This window comes from Sinohyriopsis cumingii, chromosome 8, assembly GCF_028554795.1.
Source record: "Sinohyriopsis cumingii isolate HCF-2022 chromosome 8, ASM2855479v2, whole genome shotgun sequence".
In the NCBI taxonomy this organism is placed as follows: Eukaryota; Metazoa; Mollusca; class Bivalvia; order Unionida; family Unionidae; genus Sinohyriopsis; species Sinohyriopsis cumingii.
Genome location: NC_142968.1, coordinates 17785663 through 17807104, shown reverse-complemented (window position 1 = coordinate 17807104; position 21442 = coordinate 17785663). Strand labels below are relative to the sequence as shown.

The following is a 21442-nucleotide window of genomic DNA, read 5'->3' as shown; positions in this document are numbered from 1 at the left end:
TATCAGTTGATAATGCAAAATGTACAGATTGCAAGAGATATTTCTTAACACTATAATTCGTATTCTGGATACCTGTCTAAACGTATCTTACTACATTCACTTAGGCAGCACAAGATTGAGTGCATTTTACTAATCAGCAAATCCCGAGATTATACATATAATGTAATTTTCTTTAAATTCTAAACATGTAGATGTTCATAGTTCCTTTTGGTGCAATTTGTACATTGTCATTGCCTTGACCTGGACAGCTAATTTCGGCGCATGTGGAAGACTCGACTTTGTTTCCAGGGCAATCGTTTTCTTGTCTTGTGTGGTCTTGGTCGTGGCTGGTACAGTTTAGTACGCGATGGCGGGTGCCATTTCCACATGTCTGCGTACACTGGGTCCAATCCGACCATTCATCCCATATTCATAGTGTGAAGTGAAAATAACAATGTGAGATATATAAACCTATAAATCCAAATCTTATCTTTCATCCCCGCACGGCTATTTAGCTGTAGATTTTTCCCGTTTTTCAAAACAAGTTAATGCACTTGTATAGGCCGCATCGGAATGTAAAATCTGTAATGCATGGTGAAGAGGCATATTCCGCAGAAAGGAAAAAGTCGTAGAAGTACAGTTTAGAGATTCCTTGAGTTATTTTGCCATTTCCTTGAGTAGCATACCAAAAACGTTTGGAATGGCAGAAATTGGCAATTGTTATTTTCCACATTTTTCGATACCAAAGCTAATCAACACGTCGCTCCACCGTCATTCAACGACAAAAAACGAGAAACATTCTACACCTGGTACCAAATACCTATTCAAACCCGTTTGATTTTGAGAACGAAACGTTAAAGAATTGCCCATCCGATATGGATATTTTACGCCGTTGCTGTAGAATATTGTTATAATTAAATTTGAATCGCTGAGATATCGATAATTTTAAGAAGCTTGTATCATCACCAATGGGTGTATATTATTGCACGGAAATAAAACTAGATTTGGCAAATTAAAGAACACGTTTGAAAGCAGTATCATCTTAAGAAGATACTTCTTCATTGAGTGTTGTGTGTGTGTGTGTGTGTGTGTGTGTGTGTTAGAGACTGATCTGATCCCTATAATTTATCACCAAATTCCGTTTGTCAAAAGCTTGAATATTTCCTTCCAAAAACGACACTATTTTAAATTACTAGTTTAGAAGAGCTACGGGACGCTTTTACAAAGACATTCACAAGTGAAACGCAGACTCAGAATCGTTTCTCTATCTTTTATCTATGTGATTTCCAAAGTACACGGAGACTAATTCTTGGAAAACTATGACAGACAAAAAACGCTACGTGGATATAAAAGTTTACTTTAGTATCGCAACTAATTTCGAGGAAGACGTCGAAGAAATTGGAGACAGTGAACTGTGTACACACGAAATAAAGAACACCAGTGTGTACTTATATTTGCTTGGACTCACCTTGATCGAGTATATTCTACACTGACTTGTTTATATTCAGTTTAGGCGTTTCTAACTTGTGTGGTATTAATCCACGGCGTCATTTATGTCGTATTTTAATTATTTAAATGAAAATGTGTATTTCATTGTCATGTTGGAAAAACATTAAACATGTGACTAATACGTACAATATCTTGTGTTGCTGATTTTCATCCCAGAATTATCAACACCAATGCTAAGGTTAAAACCTCCTCCTCCTCCTTCCTCCGCTCTGAAAAGTATTATTGAAAATATAGATCCGTAAAGTTGAAGGAACTGTAATTTCGTCATCTCTTTAACGTGTAGATTGTTGGACTGAGCGGATCGAACAAAACCGAATTTGTAAACGTTAAGACGGAACACAAAGTCACATTTGTTTGTCTATCCAACCGAACATATCGTATGGTGTTCGGAAGTGTGGCAAATTCAAGATATTTCTTCCCATTCATTGTGATACTTGGGTAGGACGATAGGAATGTGTACAACTTGTATCGAAGAGATCATTTCATTTTCGAAGAACCGCCAGGAGAAGACAAAGAAGAAATTAAACTTTAGTTTATATGACACTGATATCATTATATTGCAAGGATCATTTAAAACAAGTTGTTTAAGAATGCAAATCACGTCGCACCATCAGTCTGAATGCATATCTTTTGATCTTATTTAAAAGTCCAAGAGATCAACTTCAAGTGCAAGTGTTAGCCAAACGGTTAGGAACACCATGGCTTAATGATGCTTTCGACTGTGCCACTACAATACATAATTCACATTCATGTATCTGTTCAAGAGATATAATCTGCGATTATTTGAGGTATCTTACAAAACTTTTTCACCACTTGTTTCAGGAAGTAGGGTATGTCTGATGACCTTCGATGATATCTGCGTCGGTGACTCCAGCCAAGTCACGACAGCGAATCACGCCTTTGGACGTATTCAGTGTGGTGTGAGCGAATGAGGTCACTGGAATATCGAAGAAAGTTTTTATTTTCCCGATATTGTCTGACTGACCTCGTCGCTCACATTCCACGAGAAGGCAACCCGATTTCATTTTTTTGACGCTCTTTGGCGTACCAATCAAACCTGTAATTGTTTTTTCAATCACAAACGGAGAGAGTGAAGCAAGGGATTTTGCGGCATCTTTAGATTGTATTACCATGAAGCGTGGAAATGTGTCCACACTACATGGTTCGTCGTCCGAGTCAGATAAAGTTTTGGTACGTTTATTTTGATTTTTTTTGGAAATATCCATTTTGGCTAGATTAAAAATTCAGCACCCGTGCTCCCCACCCACCAATGAGCCCAACAAGGGGACACTTTTCAAGTGTCAGGGATACACAGATGCCATACTCAGTTGATAAAATTACCTTTGAATGACCCTGAAGTCGCCAATTTCTAATGTCGGTAAAATTACCCCCCGATTGACCCGTTAAGCCACCGCCTTCTAGGAAGTCTTCTAAGACTTGGAAAAGGGAAAGATAAAGGAAGAGAATTTAGGGGCAACGGTGGTATCAAGAGAGATACAAGGAGACAGATAAAGAAGGTGAGAGAGTAAATAAAGACCTCCTAGGGCTCGGCGTGACCAGCCGATTTGTCGGAACCGGGCCCATCCCGACCACCCGTCTAAGAGAAGTAGAAGCCAAAGTAGTGTGTTGCAGGGAAAGCCTCTGCTCAACTACCAGGATCCTTTCCTCCTCCGACACGGGACGCAACCCACGGCAAACAGGTTGCCTCTACTTAGTCGCCTTTTACGACACGTAGCGAGGCACGTCGGGCCAATTCTACAACCCCGGACCCGCAGGGGGTAAACGGTTAGGAACACCATGGCTTAATGATGCTTTCGACTGTGCCACTACAATACATAATTCACATTCATGTATCTGTTCAAGAGATATAATCTGCGATTATTTGAGGTATCTTACAAAACTTTTTCACCACTTGTTTCAGGAAGTAGGGTATGTCTGATGACCCACCCCCACAAAAAAAAAAACTATAAAAAAATTCAAAATCTCTATCCTTCTTTTCAGTGAAACGGTAGTCAACATGACCTCCCTTGAATCTTTCTCTTCAGAACTGGTTCGTGCATTGTATGGCAACAGTCGGGAACAATATATGCAAGTATTTGCAAATTGTTTCGAAACCAGTCTCCAAACGTAGTACGATGATTTACTTTGATACCACGTCAGTTACATCAAGGCATTTTTCATATCTTTTAGCAAACCAAAATCTTTATTGAAAACCATTCAGGTCATTGTCGCAAATTGCAAATCCTAGGATAGGTACTCAAATAGAAAAACTTCAAAAAAACGAATAACGTTGAAACCTGGTGGAAGTGATTTTCTGGGAGATGTTATCATTGGTCCATTTCTAAAATGCAATCCTTATGAGAAAACTAAAGCAAATAATAAAGCCAAATCTGCCCTAACAAATTGTCGAAAGAGGAAATGTGGTAGTGCTGCCACTAAACGTTCACACGACTAGAAAAAGTAAAGAGTAAAGAATATGAAAAAGGTCCCATGAAAGAGAGGGAGAACAGTTTCTGCTTTTAGGTCGTGTACAAACACTAAAAAGCATACAGCTCGGTGACGGTGTCTAAGTTTCCAATCATATTTTTGGCGTCGTTCAAAATGAGGCCTGCCAAAGTTGATTAATCACCCGTATTTCCTAATTGAATGTAAAAGATAAATATAGTTTTGAAGGATCGACATTGGTGGCTGTGACGGCGCCTTCATCTTCTTCTTCCTCTTCTGTAGCTGGTAGGACCCTTGTCAACAATGATTTCTCTAATGTAAGGATTGACAGCTTGACCATTTTTAGGATGCATCATGTGATAAGGGGGAATGATAAAAGAATGTGAAAGGACACGAAAAGCAAACCCAAAGTCTTGAAGAACAGACGTGGCCAGAATGATGGAATGAAACGATGACCAAGGCCAAGCCAAAAAAAGACAAAAAAGCAGTCATGATATCTAGATGGCCAGAACAAGGTCATCTGGAGATCGAAGACACAGAAGCTCTCTTGCAACAGTGTAAAGAGACGAAACGTGGTTAATTGTCTTCCTTGACATAGATTGTTAAGAACAACGTCAGGTGTGAAATGCTGACTTGCCAATGTCTGTGAAGAAATGGATACCCAGGAACTTCATTATCGTCTGACGCACAGTTCGTACACAGGTGGAGTATGCTGCAGACGAACTTCCCCATCGCAGAACTAAAGACATTAGGCTTATGTCATTAACAGAGACAAGAGGCATCGATCAGTAACTCACTGGGTATCCGTCTAAATTCCAAACGATCACATATAATCATCCTCACTTTCCCCTTCAAGCATCCACTAATCCTCACAGTTGAAATTAATGGAGTTAGAGAGTTGCAGCCTATGGTGCCAGTCTTGAGAGATGTAGTCATTAAGGAAGAGTAGTGACAGATGTTAAACGGCCGTATCCAGATCAACCCAAATCTTTAGGAAACAGATGTAAATAATTTGTCCAACAAAAATTGTGTTTTTATGTGTTTATTTGTCGAAGTCAACGTTGACAAGAACTAAAACTTAAAACCCCTTTACCTTTTATCTTTTGTTACAGTGTGGTTGTGTGTAAGATTATAATGTATCTATAAACACTTGCTACCGTTGTGCTTCATATTGTGTGTTTTTGTTTGGTAGGTAGTCTACACACCAAATCCATTTCCCTTATAAAATTCGTGTTTGTTGGATGTAGTGAGTTTGCATGTAAGATTATGTCTATAAACACTTTATTTTGTATGATACTGTGTGATTGTATGTTTGAGTATGTCTTTGTCTTTCCCCAGAAAATATCCGTTCCTTATGAAAGGTGTAATTGTTGGTACAGTGTCTTTTGATATCTAAAAACACTCTCTACCGTTATGTGAACTTATTTAAAAACAGAAAAATAATGTCGTTTAGGTCTGCATGAAATTTCTTTTGCCTTAAGAATGCTATGTTTTGTGAATCATGTATTTGTGAAGGATGCTTTCCTTCATATTGGTCCGTCATAACACTTGTTTGCGAATGGGGAGACCATGCCTGACTCAGAAGGGGTAGGTGGGGCTCGGTACGAAAGGAGGGGATGGGTAATATCGCCTCAATTCGGAGGTGTGGTTATCAGGGTGAGGGCTAATTTTCCCGCGAGAAATCCCATCCCCACAAAGATAACAGGCAGAAATATACTGTAATGTAAGCCTTAATCTAATTAACTTTAAAATATCGCATGGCAATACAAGTAATCAAACATTCCACATTGGACTAGTACTCTGATGGAGACAACTGCTGGTTTATGTTACATGTTTACTAGGGTTCCCATGGGAAATATATCTTCATGGCAGTCTTGAATCCTCTTCACAACTTGATTGATGTCATGCAATTAATAAATGGTATAGATGGCCTTCTTCAATAATACATACCATTACATTGTTGCAGCGTTAAAACCACAGGACTGAAATAATCAGAGTTGAAAATGACAATATTTCAATGTACAAATCCGGACAAATCTGATTTTTTGAGCTCTTTAACCACTTTAGTCAAGCGACTAGAGAAGAAGAAGAAATTCAAGTCAATACATCGATTTACTCCATGCGAAGTGAGGCTGATGACATCATGTTTTCGTTCATTCTGACAGAGGAATATATAAAGAAGCGGAAGCCCGTGAGAGATAGATACATACGACATTTCATTCCAAGGAGGACTGTAATTATGAGGTTGCAAAATTTAAACTTATTAAAGAAGAGGGGGAAACATTGTACACTATGCAAAAGAGTGACTGTCAAAATTAGTAGTTCGTACATTATAATCAAAAGCTAGACCTGGTTGTTAGGTACTATCAGCGCCAAAAAGGCACAGCAGTTGATAACGAGTGTCAGATTGAAAAATACTTGAATTACATACAAAACCGATACTAGAGCTGACTGCAATTTCTGAGAGGATATACGAAAGATCGGAGACCAGAAACTATCAAAGTCTGAGAGAAAATTGAACGGTATTGGAATCTTTGAGCATATTATTTTAGGAAATGTGATATATATATCCTCAGTACATGATTCAGATTTAAGCTCGCAAAATGCAAGCCAAGTTAACGAGAAATCTATAACATTAGATAGAGATTATTAGGAATGGTTCTATAAAATAACTCTAGGCAAAATTGTAAAACCTCATGCATTATCTACTCCAAGAAAGCTATCTATCACTTTTTGAACAAAGTTCACGAGGAGTTGGATATAATGAAAGAAAACGTGTGTTATTTCAACGGTTTCACCACGGAGTGGTGCGCTGGCATTGTTGTAGTTCCAAAACGAAACGGTACGGTAAGACTTTGCTTTTTCTAACTAAACTGAACGAATCAGTTATGACAGAGAACCACCAGGTACCATCAGTCGGAGAGTCCCCTTTACCAAACATGGTGCAACTTCAGGTTTTTTGGTAGATAATCCTGTCGGAAGATTCACGCTTCCTTACAACTTTCATTACTCACTTTGGTAGGTTTTATTTTAATCGCATTTCGTAATCGGTTTGGGGCTTGAATTTTTCAGAAAAGGATGTTACTATAGATCAAGAAGAAGCTTTTACAGATATCAAGTCAGAAATTATATCTTCACCAACTTTGGCACATTATGATCCAAATAGAGAAATAGTTGCACCTCCTGATGCATATCATTTGGAACAGGTGCTGTACAAAGGCTTAAGGAAGGTAGTACTGTGAGACACGTGGCATTCGCACGGTTATGTATGTCAGACACCCTGCAAAACTGCGATCAAACAGAGAATGAGTATTATGCAATCACTCGGCCATCAACAGCTATTTAATTGGGTCACAATTCAAACTCGAAACTGACCATAAGCCATTAAAGAGACTAATGTGGACAAAATTCTTTGGAGATTTGCATCCCTAGAATTCAACGTTTTAAAATGCAATTGATCAGATACAAGTTTGCTGTAGTTCATGTTGCAGGCATACGTCTGTTAACTCTGTATGCTATATTGAGACCAAAATTATTGTTTTCAATCTATGAGTGTCATAGGACTTCAGGCTGAAAAAATACCTATGTTGATTTCGTAGTGAGCAAGTTGCCCTGCGTAAAATACTCAACTTGAAAAAAATCAAGTTTGAATATTTAAATGATTCGATTAGCAAAAAGGCATACAAATCTGTGAAGCAGGGGTGGCCAAAGAAATCGGCAATGGACGAAAAACTTCAATCGCACTGGTGAGATAGAGGTGAAGTTACGGTGCAAAATGGTCTAATAATGAAATGTACACATTTGGTTGTACGAGAATCACTTCAAAAAGAAACCATTGACAGAATTCGCTATAGCCACCAAGACATAGGTAAATGCTGAGAACACGCATAACCGTCACTTTGGTGCAAAGGACTACTCACTCAGCTAGAACACCTGGTAAAATAATGCAAAAATTGCATCGAAAACTCAAAAAATGAATCTGCACCAATGATACAAAATGCAGTTCAAAGTCGACCTAGGCGAAAGGTCGCATTAGACTTGTTTTAACTGAATGGTCAATATGTCTCTTAGTGAATGATTATTTTTCACTATATATCGAAATATTACAATTGCAAGACGCAGGTTCAAAAGCAATCGTCCATCATCTCAAATCAATCTTCGCGCGACACAGTATACCAGATGTATTAATTTCAGATAATGGTCTACAAAACAAATGCGCAAATCTCTGGGAATTTTCGGCAAAGAATAGATTTATGCATAATGCAAGTAGCCCCAAATATCCACAAAGTTATAGTTGCGTCAAAAGATTTGTTCAAACAGTTAAAAGAATGCCAAAAATAGTAGACCTCCCTTACATATCTCTTATGACTTATCGGTCAACAGCATTATCTAATGGATACAGTTCTGGTGAATTACTGGTGAGAACACAATTACAAACTACTTTGCCAATGGTGCCAGAAAACGTACAGAAGAAAAGGCTAGATCTAAACAAACATAAAAAATCGGACAACTAGTAAAAGCAAGCGCAAAAGAGAAAAGTTTATGATGGTCGACATGAAGCCCGAAATGTGAAACAAGTTCAAGAAAGGAATAAAATATGGATTGAGGCTCATTTTTCGTCAGGCACTGCTATATCTGAAGCATCTACAAATCGTTCATACATGTTAGTAACAGGTGAGGGATAGATACAGTATAATAGGATAAATGTAATTCTCATGCCTACCACAATATCGGAGCCTCTTCGAGTGAATGTTTCAAACACTCATACTTTGTGTACCTTAGATGAAAGCAAAGAATACCAATCAGTCAAAATGATTACTTCACACGTTTGATAATATTGTAAAAGCCACCAGAAAGACTGAACTATTAAAAAAAACTGACAGTATCTTACTTAGAAATGCAATCACCAGATAACAGTTTATTTTAATGATTACATACGCAGCTCGGGGCATTTAGAATAATCCTTAATCTAATTATGTTTATCATACCATTTAACAGTAATAGTAATCAGGCATTCCATTCAGTACTATACCTGATGTATAGACAACAGCTGGCTTATGTTATTTGTATTCTAGTGTTTAAGTTTCATGGGAAAAATACTTTCAGGGCAGTCTTGTCTCAACTTCACAACTGCACTGATGTCTTGTAGTTAATAAATAGTATTGATCGCTTTCTTGAGTTATTCGTCAATAACAAATAGCATTACATATACCAAAACTAATATCCAAAGAGTGAAGGAGGAGAGGAAAAAATAAAGAGAGAAAGAAAAAGAAGCCAAAGATGTAGCCAGAAGGCTAGAAGGGTAGACGAAAAAGATCAATCTACAAGAAACACAGCAGCAGCACATCCAGGGATAGAAACAAGAACACACTGCCTGGTCATATAGCAACAGCAATCAGCACCCACGCCCGAACAGCTAGTCTCAAAGTACTTAAAAGACTAGGCAGTGGAATGGGGAATATGACTGACAGAAGGAAAAGTCAACACTTTCGATGCAGTGGGTAATATGAGTGCACCTTGTGGATATACCTCGGATACCCAGTACCGTTAGTAACAATGTTCTCAAATGAGCTGAATGAATTACATAAGATCCCTACACAACCCATCCAGTAGTTGCCGCTGGTTAATGACCTAGTGATGGTTGACCTGATCAATCCAAACATTCCCCAGAGCGAACGTCCAGATAAAAATTTATGTTTTCTGAGTACCTAAAGTCGTTCCTTCTCTCGCCATCAGAGGTCAGACCTCTTTCCTTTAAAGTGATACTAATAAGATATTGCATCTTACACATAGGGCCTTAATGTTGGCTAGAACCCCACGTCGTCAAAACCTAAATAATATTCATCCAATATAGTATCGAACTTAGAACACACAATATTAATTTTGCATTTAGATCTCTTTTGTCCACATGACTGGTTTCTTAAAGTGAATATTCAAATTTAAAAATACACACCGAATTAAAAATGTTGCAACTAATTAGAATAATCCGAAATTCCAACATGAGGCTTACACAGAAGTGATAATAGGGAACAACCCGACTCAGATAACTGGGCCGAATTTGATGACTAGTACATACACGATGTTTCAGAAAGTTGCCGCTAACGCTTGTGGACCCCAGCCGGCCTACTAATTTTCCGCGTCGAGACATGCCAGTCGAGAGGCCTATTGCAAAACGTCCGCGTATGAATCAATCGCCACGTTGCGTGCTTACACGCAGCTAGGGTATCGTCGGGTGATGTGCTCCTTTTTTCCCACCCTACGACTACTTAATAAGAATGTCGTGCATGAGATACGCGTACGGAAGGTGGCTCTATTTTCCTCCTGACGATAAAAGAAGAAGTCTGTGTAGCAATTAACAGATCGTAAAAGGCACCACGTTTCCGGAGAGAAAATTCGTGCTGGGGCGAGGTTGCCTAACAACTATATTTGTACAGTTGAATTTAGGGACATAATACAAACGATACAATGGATAAAAACTAGACGATCACCGAAGGCAGTTCTATTTAGTTATTCCATCAGTGCGCTGCGAAATCTGAGATGGTGTAGCACTACTAGCAAAGACGATATGGCTCGAGAAGTCTACCTTGGATCTGGACCAAAATAAACAGAGGTAATGATTCATGTGGGTGCCGTCCCATATCAAAATAACTGGAGATGAAAAGGCAGACAAAGAAACCAATTAGCAAATCAAATCCGAAATACATTGAATGGATGCACACTGACCGAAACTGACGGAGAAATTTGATAACTCGAGCAAATGGCGCATACTATACAATTTACAGAATCAAGTCCACATAAACATTGTTGCTCCAAACTTGGCAAAATCGTTTGACTCCAAAATAATGAACAGAATAAAAACTGGTAAAGAATTCCAACACAACAGCTCTGGAACGTTTTTTCCATGTATGAAAGAAAATTAACGGCACGAATTATCTACCGTTACTGTACATCCCTAAAAACGTTACCTGCAAAGATTACCGCAGATATATCCAAGAAAAGAAGAAGAAAAAAACTCCAAGAAAATCAAGAGCAACAAAATGGTCCAGCTAAATATCCAGAACAATATCATCAATAAGGTGAATGCAAATATCATGGGGTAGATCTCTAACATTGCCAAGAGATGGAATATATAATCCCTGGCCTTAGATATTTTAGCGAGAAAAGTATATATTGCCAATTCTTGAGCTGTATTCTGCCTTGCCTCAGAAGCTTGGAATAATTTAGCGATGGGAACACACATCCCTCGTCCAGCCTAGGTTAATCAGGATTACTTTCTGTAACAGCCAAACATTGTATTACTCCCACCGAAACGAGAAACATTCTCTATAGTCCGCCTTTGCTAATAACTATTCTGGAAGGTCTCATTTTTTGACACAATTTTCAAATGGCTCAATATTTCCCAAAATTGTCTGTAGGTTGTCTCAGTTATTGTCATTTTTCAAGCAGCTCAAGTTTTCTGAAAATTGTCTGTAGGTTGTCAACTATTTTCATTGTCCGCTATTGACCTTACCTTAATATTGGCCCCTTCCATATCTGTGACGTTATATAACAAACTCTAATTAAAATTTAATTCGTGCCCAAAATAGAACAAATCCCATCCTTCGCAGTCAGCAATTTATTGCGTCACCAGTATTTACACCAATCTTAATGTTTACATGCCATTCTGAATGTACTGTGCAATTACCTCTACAAGAGTTTGCTTCAATACATTGATATATGTTTGAACTAGATTATTCAAATATGGCGCATTTTTTAACGTCGTGATGGCGTATTTAGGGAACAAAAATTTCAAAAGGTAGTAACAGATTATATATATATATGTACCTAATGCAAATTAGACGACATTATACTCCTACAATGTGATCTAATGTAACTGTAATCGAGTTATGGAATGCCAGATACGTATCGAAATTTAAATACAGTAGCCAGATGTGCTGGATTTAATTCAACTCTTAGGTTAATTATACATCTCCTTCTCATTTACAATCATATAAATTTCAGTGCCGCAGTCACGGGATATGTACATTTAGAAATGTAAACTCTGCTTAGGAAATGTACGAAGGAAAATTAGTACCGATTGTTAAAATGATATTATAACTTTATTATAGCCATTATTTATGAATCCAATATTGCATAATGTTTTGTATTCATTACTGTTGCACCGATTCCACACGCTTGCAGCTGCGTGATGCTAAAGGAGGGTCACTGCAGTTGAAAACTACTGTGCTGTTTAAAGGCTACTATATATATGACACATGTTCTACAACAAGTGGTTGTACAAGGAGACAAATTTTTCCAGAAGCTCTCTCTCTCTCTCTCTCTCTATATATATATATATATATATGTAATTTGAAAATACAGTGATCTACTCAAAACTAATGTTAACTATATTTAATGATTTAAGGCATGCAGGAAGTATAATACTGTACATTTGTATCCCACTGTACCACAGGATAACATGTTGTGGATCCATTGGTGTAACCACAATAATTATCTGTCAGAAACAATCGTTATTGTTGTTTTTAAGGTAATATCACAAACCATAAGGTAATATTGTACAAACCTGTACCACAGGAATCTGTCAATGTATTATCCAGGGCACATGGTCTCACTTCTTCTGCTATGTATCCATGGCAATGTCCCCCGTGGAGAACTAGTATACACTCTCTTCTCCTCTCTTGTTTTCCTGTGCACGTGCAACTACTCCAATCAGACCAATCACCCCAATAAGCTGTCAACGATTTATTAAGTAATAATTAGCGTACGTCTTTAAAACAATTACTTTGTTATATCAATAAAATGAGGAAACTAATGATAACAAGATTCCCTACTCCTAATTAACACAAGGTAACTTTCATAATCTTTCCGCTCGATGACTTTATTTTAATGTTCCTAATATTGGATATTATGTAAATGAAATGAATTCCAAGAATCTTGAATGCGTTGATGTACAGATATTATTGACATAGCTGTACCAATTGTCTGGATGTTTCACGGTGATATAATTCAAAATGGCTTTGAATGATTCCACAATAATTCCAAAGATGTGATTTTGTCCAAAATGTCGATGAGCTCTTTGTAATTCCAAATAATAATTTTTATATAAATGATTCCTCTCAAATGATATCAGAACAGAATATTAAAAAATTCCACACACTTAACTTAAAGGAGGAATTAATATTTTTCTTTAACCCAACCATATACAAAAAATCTAACATAATAGATTAACCAAGATGTGGGTCAAAATTTCGCTTTCAGAACATTCTAAGTTTGAAACAAATACAAAAGCGCTGACTTGAATTCAAATATCAGTGTACAAATTTAAAAAAATGATAAAAGTTAGGTACGCCATACTTACTCTACACTCAATAACGGACGAAGGTCAAAAACACAAAATAAATAGAATATACATGACAATAATGAAGTCTTGAATAATGTGTTTTGTAACGTAGTGAGGGATGTAACATGTCATTTCAAAGGTCGTACTGAGTAACAAATTATGAAGCAAGGACAATTAGGAGGTAACGAACGGATCGAAAGTCTAAAGGAAGTATCTTGCCAATAAGGAATTAGTTACTAACATTGGTGAAGAAGCCTGATAAATTGCTGAGTTGTCGTACATCGAGGGAAGCAAATTTAAAAAGACAAGTTTTAAAAAAATTCTCGCACCACTAAGTTAGCAATTTTCTTTAAAATGTGTTCAGTTCAACTGTATAACAAGGTTAATTAATGTGTCAAATTATTTTCATGTTTATTCACAGATTGGTATTCTGAATGCGAGTTTAGTTTTTCCGCATACACAGAACTAGCTCAATTGACCATAAGATGCGGGGAAAATTGTTGATAAAGAAGTTCTTCTAAATTTTGTTTTAGGCAAAAAATCAAAATTAACAGTAGAATACATTTAGCAAGTTGTTAGAAATTATATTATTGAATTTCAAAAAATAATTGAAGGAAGATGACTTTGCAGTGACTCACATGTTTGACAAAGCCCTGTCAATCAGCATACAATGCCCATCAAGCACGCCATGGCCATTGCGATTTAATAAGTTCAAACAGATATATGTCAGGGATCGTGCATAGGAATATATTTTATGCTATAATAGAGTAGAATATGCGGTGTCCAATCGAAACATGATTTCGCTGTGACCAAAGTAGTTTTCAAACGTGTACCAATTTCTTTGTACTCTCCCAAATTATGTTACATTGTAAGTTACAAGGGAAATATGAACAATTTAAGAAACATGAAACACGACTTTTACCTATTGGCAGACACAATGAATGGTTTGTACAATTTTTTCAGCAAATATATAGTTCTTATTATAGTCGATATTTATAAGTTGCTCTTTGCTGTCTCAATAAAACTCACTGAAGAAAACTTCTATACCTTTTCTCTACCATCACTTCCAAAAACATTTGAAAGTTAAAGTTTTTACCACTTTTTTTGTTGCTGTTTATAAAGATAATACATTCTAATTATGAATAAAAAGAGTTTGTCACAGCTTGGAAGTAGGATATTATTCATTCATTCTTAATGGATCATACACTTTCCTTCACATTGTGTGGAATGATATACCAGTAGTTAGAGGTGTTTATCCTGTTTTGTATTGACTGACAGATTCAATCCTTGTACTGCCAGATAAAACAATTCGATAAAGGTTAAAAGGCGATTTGTTAAAACAGAATCTTTTCTTTTTCGCACCTAAGGATGACATTATTTTTTTGCTGGATGCATATTATTGGTTAAAGATCAATATTTCAGTCTATCTTTGTATTAAAATAATTCGATCAGTGTCATTGCAAGGAATTAGACTGAAATAATGAAATATGCAAACCAAATGACTTTAGATTAGGTAGTTTGCAGGGAAATATGAAACCTATATATAGTTGAAGGGGTGATTTATAGATATTAATCTAGAAAATATAAATAAGCATTTACTTCCTAAGTGATTTGAAACAGGCAGGATAATTCGAATGTCAACAAGGTGAAATAAAATAAAAAGAATACTTACACTGTGATGACACAAGTCTGTCTATTAGTAGAATAAAGGCTGTGAATAACGAAAATGCTATCAATTTAAAGTCGTGAGAAAATTACTCTACGGTGGGTTGCAAGAAAACCGTTTGCATCCCAAAGACAAAATTCACATTCTCTTATTTGATCATGTAACAAAAGGAGAAACAAAAAGAGCAAGTACCAGCTAAATATGACGTTAGTAAGACAGTTATATAATCGTTGCGCTGACCAGTGTCTAATGATAATAAATATAACCATCACCACAACCACAGAAGAATAACAAATTAATACAAAGCTGCAATAGTATCTGACCTAATAATTATTAATCCGTCCATTCCTTTTGCTATTGAAGCAAAAACAAGTTGAAGGCGAAATACCTATGTTTCCAAGAAACATATAATTATTATTTGCTATTTCCGTGAAAACAAATAAGCATCATAATCTTAGAGCACAATCGTTATTAATAATCTTAATTGATATTAATCACTTTGTAACGCTCTTAGAGTACGCGTAGTTACGACTACTTTATTACGCTCTTAGAGTACGCGTAGTTACGACTATTTTTTACATTCGATATGATTGAATTATTATTTGGTTGATTATAAGGAACCGAAGATAGAAATATACTTTTCAACTGTATGTTTTAGCCAAGTAGGAGTTACAGTTGTCGTACTTAACCATATTTTCATGGCATTATAGTAGAATGAATTGGTTCCATAAATTGGCAATAATGATTAATTTTAATAGAACGTTATTTTGGGATATTCTTATCTATTCTCATCATTCTTAATCTACCAAAGCCTTAGGTCGAACATTTGATGCCAAGTACCATAAATAACGCCCTGACAAATAACGATGGATATTATTCTTTTATATATATGCTGCTCAGTTTGTTTTATTATCAGATTTTAATTTCATATATGAAATTGATCCATATTACCCCAAACCGCTGAATTAATTAGTGGAAATGTGTGATTACAATTTAAACATTTAGGTACCAGCTGCTCTCTCGAAAGATCCATTGTTTTACTGAATGGACTACAAATTTTCATCCTAGCAAGGTAAGTAATAGAAATATACAGTGATTCGGAACATTAACAACGTATCAATCAGCAGGTAAAGATTTTAATACAGTTTAAACATTATCGTCAAATCTAAAGGTCGCCAAAGTCAAAGGGATTTAATCGATAAAGCTTGATTTTTTACTATATCGGGTCAATATTTACATTAACTCAGTTTCTCCATTCTCTCACACGTTTTAAAATGTCAAGATGTCGAAGGTTATGGTGATTAATTTTGATATCGATTGACATTCTCGATCGCGACCATGGCCGAAAACTTAGTGCTACCTTAAACGCATGCATCGGTACTTGATAAAATTGTGAATTTAAAAACCAAACGCAATTGGTTGTTGTTGTTGTGGGGTTTAACGCCATTTTTCAGCACGATAGGGCTATACATGGCGGCCAGTATTAATGGTGGAGGAAGAACCCGGAAAACCCCGGAAAGAACCACCGACCCACGATAAGCTACTGGCAAGCTTTCTCACATGCCCACATTGGCTGAATCTTAGACTCGAACCGCCGCAGCCATAGGTGAGATGGCAGTGATCCGTAACGAAGAGCGCTTTAGACCACTCGGCCACTCGGGGCCCCAAACGCAATTGGTATTTTGTTTTAAATATTTGTTTGTGCTACGTCTTGAAATCAAGTTACAAATTTGTTTTTCTGATATTCTATAACGTATTTTGCTGTATTTCGGATTCTGGCGTGTAACAATATTTTGTTATTCATTATAGTTTACGATTGATGAAAATTTAAATAATATAATAAACGAGGATTTGTTTCTATGATAGGATTTGTTTCTATGATAACCGGAACGATAGTATAAATCAACTGTCCCTTCAGTCAATATGTAGCAAAAAATCATATACAACTATGTGTGCTTTTTACGAAATTCGATCTGAAAACTTGATTGGTAACTAGATTGTGGAATACGGAAAGAGCAGAGTCTTAATAGACCCGTCTGCCTGCGTGTAACATGAACATGTTTGAAAAATCATATGGTAGGAAAATTAGTCGAAGCAGAAATAATAAGATAGATGCAGATTGTTCCTCTTAAGCATTCACGTTTTATTATGGGCAATAATAGTTACATAATTAGTAACTCGGTTATAAGCTACTTTAGTATCATATTCATACGTGACAAAAGTGTTTCATCAAACTGTAGTGGCGTTTGTGTTTTAACTTGAAACTAGTACTACTCCAACAGGATTCCGGAACGATGTGCATTGTTATCAAAATCCCATTATTATCATTACCCCAAATGGATTAGTAACATAGACATTATGTTGCAAAGTTATATGGGTTGTTTTAAGTCTTCAATTGTTGGATATTATGCAAACCATTTTCAGGGGGCCCCGAGTGGCCGAGTGGTCTAAAGCGCTCTTCGTTACGGATCACTGCCATCTCACCTCTGTCTGCGGCGGTTCGAGTCTAAGATTCAGCCAATGTGGGTATGTGAGAAAGCTTGCCAGTAGCTTCTCGAGGGTCGGTGGTTCTTTCCGGGGTTTTCCCGGGTTCTTCCTCCACCATTAATACTGGCCGCCATGTATAACCTATCGTGTGCTGAAAAATGGCGTTAAACCCCACAACAACAACCATTTTCAGAATTTTAGTATCCATGACTCATTGCTTGCATACCAAAGTAGACATGGGAATAATTGAAAATGAATTGCAGACATTCTCACTGTGTCCGTTATTGTAAGGAAAAAAAACGAATATTTTGAACATTTATTTTATGACTTAGAAGTTACTGAACAATTTTAGAAAATTATTTGTGGAACGGACCAGAACTAATGACCTAAATATAGAATTATACGAGATCGTTTCAAAGAATTGTGCTTTTCAAAGATTAATTTCTTAAATTTTCATGCACAGATGACATTGTACACCAGGTCACGTGATGATGCAGAGGAATGTATACAATCCTGACAACTTACGTTAAATTAAAATAGTAATATCTTCAAACGTGATTTAAGCAGGAAGTGAAAGTACTGACAAGTTACTCTATGCTGAGGTAAGATTTGGGATCCAGGATGAGATCTTGTTAGAAGTGGTATGAAACATATTTTCACAATGGGTGTTTATTCTGATCGTTAAACGCACGTTATATTTTATTTCAATGAACCTATCATGTTTTAAAAAATGAAATAAGAGAAAGGAAACAAAAAGTGATATTTAATCCTGAATTATTATTTGTAGCAAATATAAGTAAAATTCAATGAGAGCATGTTGCAAAGTCATAGATCTTCATATTCAATTACAGTTGACATTGGATGTGTTGCGAGACTGTTTAGACTAACCTGTATAGACAAATACTGTTTTTTCCTGAAACAGATTGAAGTAGAATTAAAAAAGCTCTACCCTTTGTTCCTCCGTCTCTCCTTCATATTTGCTACAATTCCCAAGGACATTTTCACTTCTTTACATTGGAATACGGTAAAGAGTTACGTATTTGGTTGCATTTAAAGGAAAGTTTAATCATTTATAATTTGGCCACATTTCGAAGTTATTGTACGAATCAAGTCCAAGCTAAAGTCGGGAAATATCTAATTTTGATATACATGAATTGATTGATTTATTTTTGGCGTACTAATAAAGGTCAGCGCATTATCCTAAACGGAAGGAAAAAGGTAGTACATTTTCATACAAATCATGGAAGTTTGTAAAACTTCTAAATAATGCAGTATGGTCTATATTTATACCTTAATTTTAGATATCATAGCCCTTTTTCTATTCATTAATCTTTAACGTATGATGCAATTGTTATTATCTTATGCAAAAGCTGCATTCATTCATACTGGCGTATGGAAACACAATCGACATACAGAACGTTTAATTGCACAGCCTGTTTGCCGAGGAAAAATTAACCAATGAACAGGTGCTTAATGTTGCCTTTTGCAGACGTAGAGATTGGAGCAATCAAATCACTTTTCATAATTGAAATACAAGAAAAGGAGAGCTCCCATGCTATTTGCAGCTATAATGCACTTGACTGTGTCTAGTAACAACAACAAAGAAATACAAGTCAGAACACCTGTTATGAATATGGGACATATAAAGACTGGGATTGTATATGTGACCTTTGATTATCAAGACTAAACATATATTAATTGTATGTAGAAGAAATTATAATTGTTCTCCTCTCCCATAAATAAAAAGAAATAAAGAAAAGGAAAACAAAGAACTAATAGGTAACTAAACATATATACAAGTACAATGAAAAATATATATTTATGTACTCACCTATAGTACAAAAAAAAGGTCTTGCCATTTCAGACAGATTCAACTCCGCATTAGGTCACGCGCGGCCCTTATCTGTATACGTTGACAGACTGGTTTCAATTGATAAAGCAACAGGAATGACATGTATCGACCCTATGCAGCAGTTTATTAAGACTGAACGTCATTAAATGAACACCTATCACAGAACAGGCGTTTGTCGCAGGGCTGAAAAAATAAATCTTAAAATGTGATACACCTTGTTGTTTTGACCAACTATATCTCCAACACGTATGCATAATCATAGGCAAATTAATTAAAAAGCAGTGTAATACATGTTTTTATGCTTATCTAATAGCTTGCATTCTCCAACAAGGACCAGTTGCTACTTTGTATCAAGAGAAGAAAGCAATAAAAGCTGACAATTTATATGAACATTCAACTATTTTATCTCTGACATTCATGTCTGTTTTTGGAAGACAATAAAAGACGGTCTGTAAGTCTTATAACACTGCATTTACAAGGATGCTTTGGTCAATCACTAACAAATCTGACTCCAACCCATGTTGTTCACCTGTTTGCACTGGATGATTGGTAATCACAACTTATGATAAGAGCAAACGTGGCATCAGTTCTAGACGAAGTGGCACCAAATACTTGAGTTAGGTACACAAATATCGGTTATAGTCGAGGGTATCTTGTTCTAAGCTTGTGTTTGTGGAAATGACAGATTGTGTGGTCCTGGGTGAGTTGCATTCGATAGTGTCCGAGATTCGTTTAAAAGGCTTTTGTGATACAAACATGTATGAATCTGAATATGAAGAAATATCATGGAAATAGGAAGTTTACTGAGAAAACTAAAAGGTTCAAATGAAATAATTCTTTACGACATCAAACATGCTTTGAACAGATCTGAACTGAACATTCTATGCATTAATATACATTTAGAAAATGCAAGTTCACCGCTATCGTACTGACTCACTCCACCTAGAAACAATAAGAGGTAGGTACAGTAAGGCCTCATTCGTACATTTTCATAAGCGTTGTTGATATGATAATACCATGGCAAAAACGTATGCACATTAAAAAAAATCTTAAAATTGCAATTGATAATTAAATAGTTTATGATATGATGTCATTGGCACGTGTTCATGACGTCATATTTAACAATTAAACAACATGTTGTGCTAAAATTGGAGCTATTTAAAAAACATTAAGGTGATCTACTCCAGATGCAGTAACCGAATTGATATTTTTAGAGAATATAAAGTTAAGCATGAATATGCTTTTGCTAGAATTTCACAATGACCAAGCATTAACCACATCTAATCTGATGTGTCTGCTACAATGTACGCATACAGTATTGTTGACCACAGTAATTATATGTCCACTGAAAAATATACTCTTATACTATACTGAAACACTAAAAAAACCATTTAATGTTGCTGAGAACATATCTTTTTGCGACAGGAGACATATTTTTTAAAACCATCTACCACATATGCAAATTTCTCCCGTCTGCGCTTCTCCTTAACGACAAATAAGAAAAATTCTTAGTTCACCGCTCAGGTCTCTCGCAATGTAGACCATACAAGTCAAGTACAGAGTATCAATAATGCCTTTTTGTTTCTCCTACGTTCTAAAAACATAACAGATATTAAAATGTTGCATTCTACTTGAATTATTTTTGCCTTTTTTTAACGCGTTTTGGGGCATTTGTTAAAAAGGGAGAACATAATGTCCCCACTGGTCAACAAGTTATCGATATATACGAAATTTGCATGTCACGATTCAAAGGACTCATCGATGTGTAGAACTAAAGCGCATGACTGCTTCAAGATACCAATAAATCATCAATCTGCAGTCATAGTATATTTGAGAGCCTAATTATTTATTTTTCGATATATATACACACACATATGTTGTTATTTTATCCTTCATTGATTTAGCTGTGTACCTCCTATTTTTTCTGTCTTTCGTTCTCGTGCCATTTATTTAAGGGGTTTTATTAGCTTTAAAGTAATCCTGAAAACAATTTGTTTTAAATCTGCTATTTCTAATTGTTGCTTACATTTGTCATTATTCTGTTCATTACTTTTCAACATTCCAGTTTCCCCTGCTGATTAGTACAACTCTTTTGCACATAACCATTCATGTGTGTGTGTGTGAGAGAGAGAGAGAGAGACAGAGAGAGAGCGAGAGCGAAGAG

The 21442-nt window shown here is 36.1% G+C and overlaps 1 protein-coding gene across 2 annotated transcripts in view; it reads right to left on the bottom strand.

The window, feature by feature from the left end:
* The window catches only part of LOC149793059 (coadhesin-like), a 106327-nt gene extending 86984 nt beyond the window's left edge, over positions 1 to 19343 (bottom strand). For both annotated transcript variants that reach the window (XR_016422706.1, XM_089966959.1), the window contains exons 1-3: positions 19258 to 19343; positions 14946 to 14984; positions 12497 to 12664 (exon numbers count right to left, since the gene is read on the bottom strand). Coding sequence is in view for 1 of the 2 variants with exons in the window: in XM_089966959.1 (XP_089823085.1) it covers positions 12497 to 12664; positions 14946 to 14984; positions 19258 to 19285 (235 nt within the window). In the remaining variant the exon portion in view is untranslated. The remainder of the gene's footprint in view (positions 1 to 12496; positions 12665 to 14945; positions 14985 to 19257) is intronic.
* Positions 19344 to 21442: the final 2099 nt, after the last annotated feature.